This window comes from Dromiciops gliroides, chromosome 1, assembly GCF_019393635.1.
Source record: "Dromiciops gliroides isolate mDroGli1 chromosome 1, mDroGli1.pri, whole genome shotgun sequence".
NCBI classification, from domain to species: Eukaryota; Metazoa; Chordata; class Mammalia; order Microbiotheria; family Microbiotheriidae; genus Dromiciops; species Dromiciops gliroides.
Genome location: NC_057861.1, coordinates 20,787,078 through 20,801,901, shown reverse-complemented (window position 1 = coordinate 20,801,901; position 14,824 = coordinate 20,787,078). Strand labels below are relative to the sequence as shown.

Sequence of the window (14,824 nt, the reverse complement as noted above, 5' to 3'; positions counted from 1 at the left end):
AAGTGGGACGCAGAAAGTAGAATGTAGTCTAGGAAAACGTCTAGAATCATAGATTCAGAGCTAGAAGGGAACTTAGAAGTCATTAATGAAGTTCAGTCCCCTCATTTTACAGATGGGGAAACTAAGGCACTAAGGTTGCAGAGTTCTCCTTGTCTGAGTTCCCACTTCCTAAAATAAAAGCCTAGTCTATTGACAGACACATAAGAAAAATTGGAGAATTGTTGTCTTTCATATGACCACGCTAGTGAAATTCCCACTTGAGTTCTGGTAGGTCCCGTTTGGGTAGCTGGTGCCTTGCATTCCTCTGAAGCAATTGTGTTTCTTTTAATGTCACTTTAAAAATTTCTTTCCAGGATGTATCAGGACAAACTGGCATCTCTCAAGAGGCAATTGCAACAACTGCAGGAAGGTTAGTGTGGTTTAGTATATTCCAGTATTGAGTAGATTTTGTAATGCTGTCAATGTCTGACCACGTAGAGCTAATTTCTTCATAGAAAATTTTAAATCTTGCCTGGCTTTCTGAGGGCTGCCATCTGACCTTTGGATTACAAACACCTGGTATTGCAGACTCAGTTGATGCAAATGTACTTGGATGTGTTTGATATAATGCACATTTTCCTTTTTTTGGCCCACTCTTTTGATTTCTTCATTGTGGGTATGGTCCCAGTGTAATAGCTCCCTTAACTAATGGGGGGTCAAGGACATAGCTGCACTTCCTAGTCCTAGCGATTTGCCTGGGACACTGAGGTTAAATGAGAGGCTTAGAGTCAGTTAGGCAGTGAGTGTGTCCACAGCAGAGTCTAAGTCTAGGACTTCATATCTCCAAGCCTGGCCTTCCATCCTGTAGGGCACTCTGCCTGTCTTACTGTTAGCACAAGGGAGACATTAAGCATGTAAATCTGCCACTTGCAGAAAAGTCCTAGTGTATTCCAAACCAAATGCAAATGAATTAGAATTAACTGCCATACTACTTCTTTCCCTGGTTAGTTAATAGAGTTGAGATTTGAGTATAACACTCTGATTATCTCTGTGCTTGTGGCAGCAACACAAAGGTGCAATCACCCTGTCATAAATGTCTTCTGGTTTGTCTTCAGCACTTACCTCTTAAGAAAGACCCAACTTGAATTAAGCTCCATAGTGAGTAATTCAGAGGGAGTTACTAGTTTAGTTACATATTTAGGTTTTAAAGTATAATGTAAATATTTACATGGAAAGGAATAGAATCTAGTTTCTGGAGTTTTTAATATGTGCTAAATACAGTTGTTTGAAGGATTCTGAAATCAGTACCAGTAGGCTAGTCTACTTAAATTTGAACTAAAGAGAAGGATTTTATTTGGAAATGCCCCCCTGCCCCACTGAAATCCTCAACCACCTAACCTTTACAGTAAGTATTTTCTAGACTATAGTTTTATGTCTATTCTTAGTGTATACTAGTGTGGATATTTGTTTTTCCTTTCAAAGAAATCTCACTTTAGGGCTGCAATCTATATTTGGGGGAGGGCATTTTCAGACTTTGAATAGCTACATCAAAAATTAATTTTAGATAACTTTGTAAATGATGTCCATCAGGTACATTACAGGAATATCAGAAAAGGATGAAAAAACTGGACCAGCAGTACAAAGAAAGGATACGAAATGCAGGTAAGGAATTGGAACATCTTAATGAAAATGAAGTGCCCTCCTCTTGCCTTTCTTGAGCTAATTACTGGTCTACAACCAATCATCTGTGCCAGAGGGGGAAAATATGGGGCCACAAGACTCCCAGCCATCTGAATAAAGTGTATTTGGGAAATAGTTAACAAAATAAAAGAATAGAATGATCACTAATACTTAACTAAGTGCTTGCTGAATACCAAGTACTGTGCCCAGGACCTTTTACAATTACTCTCTCATTTCATCTTTATAACAACCCTTTGAGGTAGGTGCTATTATTATATCCATTTTACACTTGAGGAAACTGAGACAAACAGAAGTTAAATGACTTGCCCAGGATCACACAGCTAGGAAGTGTCTCAGGCTGGATTTGAATGTGGGTCGTCTTGACTCCAAGCCTAGTGCTTTACCCACTGTGCCACCTAAGTGCTCCAGTAGAACATATATAATGTTAATATGTGGGTTTCTAAATCAATCTTCCCCTGGTTAGTGGCCTTGTTTCTATTTTAGTTTGACACCACTTATTTGGCCCATCATTTAAAATGGATCCCAGGTGTACAGAAGGAATCATGGCAGAGAGCCTTTGCTGGGGGGTACTCAGGTCCATCTCTGACAGGTGGCCACCCAGGCTGAGAGGCCCAGAGGAGGCCCCATGATGTTGTGCCATTCCCTTTGCCCGTGAGAGAGGAATCACCAGGGCTCTGTGGCCAATGGCAGCATTACTGCTGGGAATATGCAGTCATGGGTACTGAAATGGGATTGGTATTTTAGGTTGTCCCAAGGCCTGTTTATGGAATTAGAGTGACTCCTTTCTTACCTGGTAGCCTGTTCTTGCTCTGTTGAGGTTCTCCTTCAATTGCTCCAAGCTCAGCACACTTCCCTAGGCTTCCTGTGTTCTACAAGAAGTAGGAAGGTGACCTTATAGATTGTGGTGGGGCTCTTTGTGTGGCACTGTAGAGGATGCAGATAACTGGAGCACCTGGCCCTAGTCCTTGAGCTGGGGAGATCCAACATTCAGAAATGCAGAGTTAAATAAATACAAGCATAGAGGAACAAGACTTTAGTGAGAGAGCTGTTGTGGCAGTATGTGGTTAAGTGAGTACCAGATGAGTGATCCAGACAGTAAGCAATGTGGCTGTAGGAGGCAAAGTTCCCTGTGGACATAGAAGTTCTTAGTAAGTAGTTTAATCTGTATCCTCTCCTAACAGTTTTTGAATGTTTATCAGGTACCTTGCCTGGCCAGTAGTGAATAAAGTGAAAGACTGGGAAATCCAGGGCTGCTGCCATTGGTTCATCTGAGGACCTGGTAAAATCACTGAACCAATTTTTTCCTTTGTTTCCTTAGTCCTAAGGTGTGATTGATGATAACTATACCTTTAGTACTGCCTAGGAATGTAGTGAAAGACAGAATTGACATGTAGCACTTTATATTTCCTAAAGGCACTTGGAATGCAAAGGAGTCCCAGTACAGTTTTGCTTTTCTGAATTCCCTTCCTCTAAGACTTTTCCCAGTAAATAAGATTTTTTTGGCCAGGTATTGCAAGAACTGCTGTAACTCAATTGTTGGCTGAACCCTTACAAATCTTGTCTTTTGCTCATCGACACCTGCTTTAGCGGTAAAACAAACAAATAAGACCCAGACAGTCCAAAGTGCTAATTGTCACTTTGTTGTGTAGGTGTGAATTTCCAGGAACACAACTGAACTTTAGAAATTTGACAGCCCAGACTTGTGGCATGATAGTGATGGGATAATGGAACTGTTGCCAGGTATTTATGGGATGTAGAGATCCCATAGTCCGGATATAGAAACCAGGGCCCAGAGAAGAGAGATGGCCCAAGGTCCCCCAGGTCCTGGGATCAGAAGGTGCCTCTGAGACCAGTGAGTCCAATCCCCTGCCTTTACAGAGGAGGAAACAGGTGCATCTGAATGTGAGTGAGGCTGCATTCAAAGTGGCGTTCTTGGAGAGAAATGACTTGCTGGGGGTGACACAGTCAGCAGGGAGGGATGGGGATAACAGTGCCTGCCTTAGAGGGTGGTTGTGAGGATCAACCGAGATGTTCTTTGTCATGTACTTGGTGTAGTGGAGGCTTCAATCCCTGTTTATTCTTTTCCCTTCCACTTCCAGTATCATTCCATTCTGGTTAGAGAGAGGGAAAAGCTCCTCTTTTCTTGCTTAAGCTCACTCATGCTTCCTTGGCATGTTGCCCTCTAGACCTCAGTGGACCAAAATCCCAAGTGGAGGCTGTCATGTGAAAAGAAACTAGAGGTCCTCAGGTCTCTTCAGGCTGGGAAGACCCAGGCTGGGAGGGAGTTGAGCTGAAGGATTTGGTGCTGGAAGTGATTAGCGGCCATCAGTCTGGGGATTCTTTACCTTTCTGGGTATGTCATGGACCCCTTTGGCTGGTAGTCTGGAGAAGCCCATGAACCCTGCAGGATAATGTTTTTCAGTTCATAAAATTCAGAGGATTACAACGGAGGGCAATTATATCCACATACATTTTTTAAGTTCACAGACCCCTGCTTTAGAACCCCTGATGTCGTCCAACCCTTCATTTGATAGATGAGGAAATAAGGCCAAGAGAGGTTACACGACAAGGTCGTAGAGGTATTAAGTAACAATGAGGATTCAAGCATGGGCCCTTTGACTTTAAATCTGGCGTACTCTCCATATGATCACCCTGGCTTATCATGTTAGTCTCGGTGCACACAGACCTAATCACTAAGGAGGTCCAAAGCCTAGGAGCTGAGGGACCAAGGTGCCAGGTCTCCACTGCTCCTTCTCACCTAGGAAGATTTCTAGGAGGTGGTGATAGGCTCCTTCCTTTTCTGATCTTGAGTTGGTGGCCTGGGCACACTTCGTCTCTGACTCCATCTTGGATAAATCAAAGTTTATATTTCAGGAGAATGGGTCAGTCTTGGTGGTTATTGATTGGGAGTTATACTGCTCTAGCAGCATCCATTTAGGACAAGGTCCCATGGAAGCACATTCTTTTGCATATTTCCCTTTCATGAATATGTTTGTGTCATACTTTCAGAAAGCAATTACTTTTTGATTCCTAATGTTGTCCTGGAAAGGTGACAAAGATGAGCCTATCTAATTGTATGCTTTATCTCTTTCAGAACTCTTCCTTCAGCTGGAAGTAAGTATCATTGACCTGCTAGAAATGTAAGTTCTCTTTGTGACCAACATTGTTTTCTTCTAAAGCAGGTGCCTGTTGTGTCGGAATTTTCTAGGAGTCTTTGCTGTCTGCTCAGCACGCCATCATAGGGTCGTGTAATGAGAGTCTGCGCACCAAGTCTTCATCCTCACTATAACGGCATTGGTGATTGGATGCTTGATTGCACTTTAGTCCTTTCAATGTTTTATTCCTGGTTGGTGGGCTTCGCTTATCATCCAAATGGATTCAGAGAGTTGCCTGTTTTAATTTTACCTGTTTTTAAGGACAGTTGGAATCTGCTTTGAATTGTAATGGAGTTTGGTTCTCCATCAAGCCTTTCTTTTCAATTAGTTCTGTGGGCAGACTCAGAGCTGAGGTGATGACTGTAGGCCATCAGAGAGACTGCTGCATTTATTCCTTTTCACTCCGTGTTGTGTCTCCATGCCTTTGGGACAGGTGCTCAAGGTTTTAGCATTGGCATATTGTTCGTGTGAGTGCTGAGCCCATCTTCTGTGTGTAGCATAAGCTGATTATTATTATCAGAGTTGTGACTTTGTTCCTGGATTGCTGATTCTCTTCCTTTGCACAATTAGGAGAGGAGTTTTATAGACACTGAAGTTTTCATTCCATTGTCATTTCTGTTTCCTTATATCTGAAATTTATTTTTACCAAATCATGGAAGGAGGCCTGGCTTCCTTTCATTGTTCATTTTTGGACTAAATTTGAATACAAATGTTTAATTTTTCTTTTTCAAAAAATGTGACATATTTTTAAAATATTCTCAACTTAGGAACCACCAACAAAAACATTCATTTACATAAAATAAACCTCAAATTGATGCATTGTTTTAAGAGTGTAAGAGCATGCTGTGCGTTCCTTATTTTTCCTTTTTTGAGTGACTTCTATAAGTCGCTTCCCCCCCCCCCCCCCCCACTGGTTAAAACCAGTGAGGTTATGGGAACTGATATATAGAAAACTATTTAGTGAGAGATCTGGTTCAGAAAGTACGTGACATGACTCTTAAGCAAAAGCTGAGAGCTACTGTAGCAATTTTTACTGGCAGACCTGTGGGCAGGCGGGTGGCCTGATGAGTAGTGCTGCCAGCTAGGCCACCTGCCTCCCCACTGCTGTGTGGTTGTACCAGTCAGTAGAGATGGGAGTGGAGAAGCAGCTCTGTCAGCAAGAGCCGGCCTCAAGCTGGAATGTTAGCAGTTGCTCCCTTCCTCTCATCCCCTGTTCCTCTCTCACTGCCCTAGACAGAACAGGTGGAGAGGAATTACATTAAGGAGAAGAAGGCCGCTGTGAAGGAATTTGAGGATAAGAAGGTGGAGCTAAAGGAGAACCTGATTGCTGAACTTGAGGAGAAGAAGAAAATGATTGAAAATGAGAAGCTGACTATGGAGCTGACGGGAGGTATGACGTCAGGAGGGGAGATGGGATTCCACTGGCCCAGGAGTGGCCTGGCCTCGGCTCTCCTGTTTATTGCTTTCTTCCTTGTGACACTGGGTTCCACCACCAGAATTACTGGCCTGAAGCAGGCCAGATAATTTTCCTGTGCTTAGCCCCCGTGTTAGTTGTTCTTCTTTGTCTTGGAAAGAACATTGCATTTGGTGTTAAAGGCCCTGGATTTGAATCCTGTTTTTCCTGACCTACCTGTATGGCCTTGGGGAAATGACTTACTTTCTCTATGCTTCCATGTCTTCCTTTGTAAAAGAAGGAAATTGGATTAGAATGAGTAGTTTTTAACCTTTTTTGTGTCACAGACCTGTTTGGACTGTGGACCCCTTCTCAGAATAATACTTTTAAGTGCATAAAATTCATAGAATTAAAAAGGAAAACAATTATATTGATGCTTATCAAAATGTGGGGGTTTTTCCCCTTGAGCCTCTGGGCTAGATGATCTATCCAGTTCTAAATCAGCCTTAGATGTATCAGTCTGTGGCTTTGGGGCAGATTCTTTTTAGTATGACTATCGTATAGGCAGTCTCTCTCTACCTTAGGGCCCAAATGGGAGTCAGTATCATGTAAAGAACACTCAATTGGGAGTTTTAAGACCTGAGTTCAGATTGAACCTTGAAAATAACTTACCTCTGTGACCTTGGTCTATTCATTTTCCTTCTTGGCCTCAGTTTTCACATCTAAAAAATGAGGGTGTTGGACTAGATGTTCTCTGAGTTCCCTTTCTGGGCAGTTAGGTGGCACAGTGAATAGAGTGCTGGGCCTGAAGTCAGGAAGACTCATTTTTCTGAGTTGAAGTCCAGCCTCAGACACTTAAGAGTTATGTGATCCTGGGCAAGTCACTTAACCCCGTTTACTTAAGTCCAGAGTTGGGCATGACTGAACAACAACGTCCCTTTCAAACCTAGGTTTCTTTGAATTCTTGTTAGTCGATAGATGAGACTAGGCCCCCTTTTGCCCACGGCTTTTATCATGAGTTGAAAAAATAAATTCTGTTCCAACAGAAGGAACTGAAGCTGAATGTTTTCTGTGGAGGTGGCAAAGTTAAATTGGCCCCAGATCCAGCTCTCTACCTCTTCCTTCTAGGATTTATTAATCTCCATATGGGAACTCAGCAGGGTGTAGGCAAGTTTAAGTGAGAGGCAATAAGGGCCGACTCCCGTCTGTTGCCATATGTAGACTGATGAATCCTAGAACCATACAGGTCGGGAGCTGGCTTGAAGTTAGTTTCTTGGAACTTGGTGCATTTCACTTTGTAAGTCCTACAAGAAAAGTTAAGAATAGAGTTTTGGGTCTGGCTTGAGAGTAGTTGAAGTGATAAGCCTTTCTCTGTGGAGGGCATCCTCTAGCAATCCTGACCAGAATGGGTGAATGAATGCTTTGTTACTTTTTATAGGCTTCATTCGCAACCACACCATCTCAACTGGTGTCTTTGTGGTTGACTTTGAAACCAAAAGGAGTAACTGAGAGCTTGGTACACACTGGGTACTCCATGCCAAGACTTGTACTGGACAGCATCCACGGACTGTCGGATCTCAGTTACACAAGCTTGATTCCTAGCTTGATTTCACCTCCAGAGACATGTTAGAGGTAGAGAATGGTTGGGCCACTTTGAAAAAGTGCTTCTGTGATGGATTCCTTACTGAAAGGTTTTGCAAAAGAAATGACTTCTTGAGGTGCCTTTCAGAGAGACCACAATAATATATCTTGTGTGGGGGTAGTCTGGAGAGGGAGCTTTGAACAGCAGTCCCTTGTTTTGTACTTGCTAGAATGTTTTTTTAATTAGACTAATAACTGTGCTGTCCCTATCTGTTAACCAGTTTGCCCGCCTGTTTCTCAACTTGCACCATTTTCTTTGCCTGTGGTTAAAGGTGGCACTGATGCATTATTGCTCTCTGCTCTACCTACCAGATGTTCATGTGATTTCATTAGGCAAGTGGGAAATCTAGCCAGCTCTTAGACTCTCCCCTTCCATCTGCAGGGAAGAGGATTATCATCTTACCTGTGATTTGGCATCAGGATTGTCGAAGTGAGAAATGCATTGTCAGGCCAGGCAGTTACTGCAGTTCCTGCCAGAATGCAAACTGGGTCATGGGGCATCCTCAGTGACTGAGGAGATGAGTCCAAATGGAAACAAAAGACAACTGGAGGGGCTTCATTTTTTACTCCATAAAATAGATTATAGAGGCACATTTGAATCCAGGCAGGGACACTAAAAGTACCCATTTCTTTCCTCAAGCCATTTGGTACCCTTGGTATGGAAGGCACTGCCAAGGTAATAACTGATTGTCACAAATAAAGGTACTGGGGCCGGAAGGATAATTAGCCTTTCCACAGATGGTGCTGCTATGGTATTGAATTAAAGGCCTGATTGCATGCCTGTAATTGAGTGACTTGTCTCACCTTTATGGACCAGTGCCATCCTTGTTCTTCTGTTGAGATCCGCCCAGAAGAGAGATTTTCTAAAAAGAAGTTCTTTCCTTGTGAACATGAGAAACCCTTTTTTCAGAAATAACTGGGGTTTGGAGCTGATGAGACTCTTGGCTTAGGGAGCAAGCTCCTTTGAAGTGGAATCTCCTAGGTAGTACCAGTTCTCTTAGAACGTGGCCTTGATGACTTGACAGACATTTGTAGCACAGACTACATGGACCTTCAAGCTTTCTGCCTAAAAGGAGTATGGAGAGTTTTGCACATTGTGGTGGAGATATACATACAAATGTGAGGGATTCTTCATCCTGTATGGAAAGAAGTGACGAATTCTGAGCTTGAAGGAAGTGTAGATTCAAGTGTAGGCTAACTCCCCCAGAAGTCCTAAGGATCAGAGGGAGATTCAAGCTTGGGCCCTCTGGCTTCAAGTCCAGCACTTTTTCTGCTGATGATAATGGGTCTTGAGATTGGAAGAACCTGTCTAATAGTCAGGCTGGGGAATAAAGATTGAATTTCAGAGGGAACAAAAGAAGGAGTTCAGTGGGTTGAGAGATTACTGTTAATCTCAGCTATGTGGACATTCTACATTTTGTTATATTAGTGTGATTTTCAGGCATCTGAAAGTTTTGGTTTAAAGTTGCAAAGATAGGCCTCTTTGAGGCCTGTTACTTGTCAGCAAAGTGTCTTCCTAATTCATTTCAGCAAACATTAATTGCAGTAGGAGGTGCAGTTAAAGGGAGCTAGGTGCTGACAGTGCAAAGACAAAACCAAGACAGCCCAGGAACTCAGGCAGCCTACATCGTTTTGGAGCAGAGAAGTGCAAAGTAATGTTAGGAAAGGAAGAAAGAATATCAACAGCTGAGAAGATTGGCAAAGGTTTCAGGTGGAGGTAGAACCTGGGCTGACTGTTGAAGCTGGGGGTCTGGAGAGAAGATGCAGGCATGGGAGGTAGGAAGTGCAAATGCTAAAAGGCGGCATATGGATTTGTAGAACTTGGGGAGCAGCTAGTTTTCCAATTAAGCTGTAACAAAGAGGACATGAAGCCTGAAAGGTAGGTAGCAGTCAGATTGTAGAAAACCTGAAATGGCAGGCTGAGGAATGTGTATTTTACTTTAGAGGTAATACTGCTGCTGCTGCTGCTGCTGGTGATGATGATAGATAATATTTCTGTAGCACTTATGTGCCAGGTACTGGGCTAAGTGCTCTACAATTATTATCTCACTGGATCCTTGCAGCAACCTTGGGAGGTAGTCGCTGTTATTAGTTTACCTCTTTTACAGATGAAGAAACTGGAACAAACAGAGGTATTAAGTGACTTGCCCAGAATCACACAGCTAGCAAGAGTTTGAAGCAGGATTTGAACTCAGGATTTCTTGATTTCAGGCCTGGCACTCTATCCACATGGTACCACCTAGCTGCCAGGAAGGAGCCACTAGAGAATTTTGAACAGAGGGGTGACATGGTCAGATGTTAAGAATATTACTTTGGCAGTTGGATGGAGAATGGCTTGATTGGGGAAAGACTGGAAGTTGAGTGACCAATTAGGAAGCTGTGGCAGTAGTCCAGGTGAGGTGTGATGAGGGCCTACAGTAGGGTAGAGGTTGTATGAAGGGAAAGATATTGTGAAAGTAGAATTGACAAGACTGGGCAGTTGATTGGATAGTAGGGAGTGAGGGAGAAAGCAGAGAGAAGGATCATTCTGAGGTTGTGAACCTCACTAATGGGAATCATTAGAGAACTAGGGAATTTTCAAGGAGGGGTCCGCATTTTCTTAGAAAAATACGATTTCCATTTTGGTTGAGTTTGAGATGCCATTGTGAAATCCAGGCAAGGTGTCCAACAGGAGTTGGTGCTAAGAGACTGGAGTTGAAGAGAGAGGTGAGAGCAAGATATCTAGATGTGTCAACTTTGTAGTTAATTAAGTTGTAGGTCATTAAACTCAAGAGAGCTTTGGAAGGCCCAGGACAGAGCCTTGGGTGCTCCCATGCTCAGGGAGCAGGATGTAGATCCTGGTTCATCAGAGGAGACTAAGGATTTTGTTTGATCCTGGAGATACTTGGCAGCCCCTGGAGTTTATTGAGTGGGGGGGTAACATGGTCCAATCTGCATTTTAGGAAGGTTAGGCTGAGTGGGGAAAGCTGGAGGACCAACCAGCAGGTTATTGCTGCAGTTAGTGATAAGGACTTGCACTAGGGTGGTAGTGATGGCATAGGAGAGAAGGGAGATGATACAAGGGGCTGAAGGGAGAGTGAGCAGTTGGAGGTGGCTTCTGGCCCATGAGCTTGGCAAGGTGGTGCTAGCTTCTGCAGTAATATTGGAAGCCAGGAAGAAAGGAAGGGTTGGGGAAAGACAATGAGTTCTGTGAAATGTGAATGGTATCATTTATGGAGGTGTTACAGGTTGTTTTCCTTTTTTAAAAAATATTTTATTTTTATTTTTAATTTTTCTTAATTACATGTAAAGATATTTATAGGTTGTTTTCCAAAACAGTTGGGAATATGTAGATTATCTTAACAATTCTCTCTTTTACTTTTCTGTTTCCTCCCACCTTCCAAATCCATGCTGGACTTAATTATCTAGCAGGCACTTGATATCCAGAAAAAAGACCTTTCAGACCCAAATGCAGGCTGATTCTTCCTACTTTCAAAACATGTATATTAGGGCCCTTTCTTAGGAGACTGATGTTTTCATGGAAAGAAGAGAAAAGCATTTACTGTATCATTCTTCTCGTTCCTCTAACAGTCAGTATATTTTGTGGCACCTTTTGGGTTTGCTGATCTTTATTTTCCAGACTAGTGAGTATTCACAGTGTTGTAAGGGTCACATAGAAAATGTCAAAGATCATGTGGTTTCTCTTTGAGCCTTATACGGGTGTGCAGCTTCTAGCAGAAGAGAGATTTGTGCAGAATTACATAGTGGCTGAAAAACTGATGCTACTCTGTAGACATTTATAGTCAAGGGATTCCAATCAGAGCTAGTTGGTCCCACTTAGTTGTCTCAGAGTACATGATCCCTTCCAGAAGGGATTCTCTCCCCCTGGTTTCTTCTTATCCTTTCTGAGTGCCATCTTATTTTTTTTTTTTTTTTTTGTGAGGCAATTGGGGTTAAGTGATTTGCCCAGGGTCGCGCAGCTAGTGAGTGTTAAGTGTCTGAGGCCTGATTTGAACTCAGGTCCTTCTGAATTCAGGGCTGGTGCTCTATCCATTGCACCACCTAGCTACTCCTGAGTGCCATTTTATAAATTACGTTTGAGTATTTGTTGCTTTTTTCCCTGTCTCTCCCCTGTACCCAGAGATAAATGCCTACAGTTTTATCCCCATCATCCTTGTGAATGCAAAGATGTGCTTTGCCTAACTACCATCTTCTAACAGTTTTCAGTTGTGTAAATGTCCTTTGACATTGTATGGCATAGTATTTATTATATAATCTAGGAGCTGCCTCTTTACTTTAGCAGAATGAACCTTCATGGCTAAATTTGAATTCCAGCGAGCCATCATCTCTGCTTGCCTCTAGTGTTTTGTTTGAATAATAATGGACTGGCTTTATTGAGGAATCAAGTTTCGCTTTTTTTTACAGCAAGTAGCATTTGCTATAATCAAGAAGCTACATAAGGTTGTAAAAATAAATGAAAAAAGAAATAAACCCTGAATTTATTAATGGAGACAAATAAGGTATAAAAGCTTCAGTATTATTTATTGACCAGTGGCTATTAAGAGCACTTGGTAAACCCAATTGCATAAGTTCCATCCCCCCTTCGAGGGGTGAACAGTCAAATCTCTGGTTTTATCAATACAAACAAAGGAATGCCTAAGGCTGAAACGTAAGAGTAGGCCCCATTTGAAATGTAAATTTCTTAAGCTTGGGTGTGCCAAAATTTGTAAAGGAAGTAGGAGTTGAACTCCACCCATTCATAAATAATATTGATAATGGCTTGAAGACTTCCTAAACTCTGCTTTAGGGATTGTCATCACTTTCATTGTTTGACGTCTTTGTTCATTACCTTTTTTTCCTTTAGATTCCATGGAGGTGAAGCCCATCATGACCAGGAAATTGAGGAGGAGGCCAAATGATCCAGTTCCAATCCCTGACAAGAGAAGGAAACCTGCCCCTGATATCCTTGTTTACATAGGGAATAAATTACTTTCTTTCTTTAGAAATGTTCTATACTGGGGGCAGCTAGATGGCCAGTGGTTAAAGCACCGGCCCTGGATTCAGGAGTAACTGAGTTCAAATCCGGCCTCAGACACTTAACACTTACTAGCTGTGTGACCCTGGGCAAGTCACTTAACCCCCATTGCCCTGCAAAAAAAAAAAAAAGAAAAAAAAAAAAAAGAAATGTTCTATACTAAATGCTTGTATATACCATCTCTTGGTATTTTGTACATTTTCCTACAGAGAGCATTAGCACCTAATTGAAGAATAGATTTGAAACATTGATTTCATGGAGTAAGAATTGACTATTTGTGTCCTGAATTTCTTCTGAATCATCAGTTCTTGACTTTTTGTGTGTGTCTTGAACTCCTTTGGCAGTCTGGTGAAGCCTGTGGACCCTAAAATCATGTTTTTAAATGGATAAGATAAAACACATAAGATGACAGAGTAAACCAGTAAACTGCAATACAGTTAACAAAATATTGTTTAAAAAAGTAAATTAATGGGTCCCAGGTTAAGAACCCCTGTTCTTAATCTTCATTTATTGTGCTCTGTGGATTGGGAGTTGACAGAGTTCTGTTCTTGGTGCCCGCATTGCTTTTTAAATTTCGGCAACGAATTCTAGCTGGGATTTGTTTCTCCAAGTCTTTGAAGTGAACTGTACCTAGTCTTGCATGTTTCAGTGATCTCTGCCTGTGAAAGATCAGACAGGGGTTAATAGGCCTAAAACGAGGTTTCAATTACATCACAAAGCTTTCATAACTAGGTTGTTTATTGTTTGTCCATCATTTTTGAAAAGGACCAGTGGTCTCACAGGGTGATGTCTTGGTTCACACATGAATTGAATTGAAGTGAGGCAGCGTTATAGAAAATCATCAGCCTCACTCTCTTCCAGACTCAGTGAAGTCCAATGGCAAGACAAAAGTCAGGAAAACTGGTGCTGAACCCAGGTTGCAGTGGATGGTCTTGGCATCTTCCATATCTGACCAAACTCTTAAGTGCTCCACCCCCGCTGTTTCAGCCACCTTCATGTTCATTGGAACAACTTGTTCTCATCTGCTCATTCCACTGGAGGAAGTCTTCACATGCTTAGGATAGACACACTCCCCCAACTCCTTGATGGGTTTAAGACCTATCGATTCTCCTCTACCTGGGTTAACCCATCTGCTTAGATGGTTTACCAGTGTGTGACTATTGTGCATGCTACAGCTTCTTGGGACCACATGTCAGAGTTAGGTGAAAGGTAGATGAATGAACAGCCCTGAAAAGGGCTTCAGCAAGCCCTCACAGCAGAGGTCCTAGTTCTCCTTGAACATCCATACACCCTACCAGGTTGGTAGCAGTGGAATTGACTGACTTCTATCTATGTCAGCTCCGTACCTGTTGCCCCTATTACAAGATAGCAGCCATCCTAGGAGAATCCTAAGTACTCTTAGTTTTCTCTGCCCTCTTGTGACTAAAAAATTAAATCCTTATTGCAGTCCTTCCTCATCCTAGCCAGATCCTTGAAAGGTGAGGGATTGAAGCTGATCAGTTTCTTTGGTGTACTTGGTCCTCAAGACTAATGTGGTGGGAATAGTGAAAAAAAGGTGAGAGTGTAATGGAACAAAAACTGGAATGGGCATTGGAGGGCCCTGGGGACCAGCTCTGTGACTTATTACCTGTGTGTGACCTTGGACAAGTTCCTTCCCCTCTCTGATCTTCTCTTTCCTCATCTCAAAAATAGACGGGATGATTTTTGCCTTTGCCTTTAGCTCTAAATCTGTGGTTTTGCAGCCTTTGGTTTGAGCACAGCACTTTGCATGTAGCAGAAACAATAGATGTTTATTAAATTGAATTGATTAGGGAATCAAAAATGTGCAGATGATAAGTTCGGATGAAATCAGTGAATTACCCTTTAAACATCTTAATTGACTAGATTTCTGTGTTTCTTTGGGAAGCACAACACCTCCGTTTTTTCTTTAATTCTTATCAC

At 42.3% G+C, this 14,824-nt stretch overlaps 1 protein-coding gene across 4 annotated transcripts in view; it reads left to right on the top strand.

The window, feature by feature from the left end:
• SUDS3 (SDS3 homolog, SIN3A corepressor complex component) overlaps nt 1-14,824 on the top strand; it is a 49,718-nt gene that overhangs the window by 18,271 nt on the left and 16,623 nt on the right. For all 4 annotated transcript variants that reach the window (XM_044005522.1, XM_044005514.1, XM_044005504.1 and 1 more), the window contains exons 3-7: nt 354-409; nt 1,570-1,641; nt 4,775-4,794; nt 6,069-6,225; nt 12,713-12,808. In XM_044005522.1, coding sequence (XP_043861457.1) covers nt 354-409; nt 1,570-1,641; nt 4,775-4,794; nt 6,069-6,225; nt 12,713-12,808 — 401 coding nt within the window. The remainder of the gene's footprint in view (nt 1-353; nt 410-1,569; nt 1,642-4,774; nt 4,795-6,068; nt 6,226-12,712; nt 12,809-14,824) is intronic.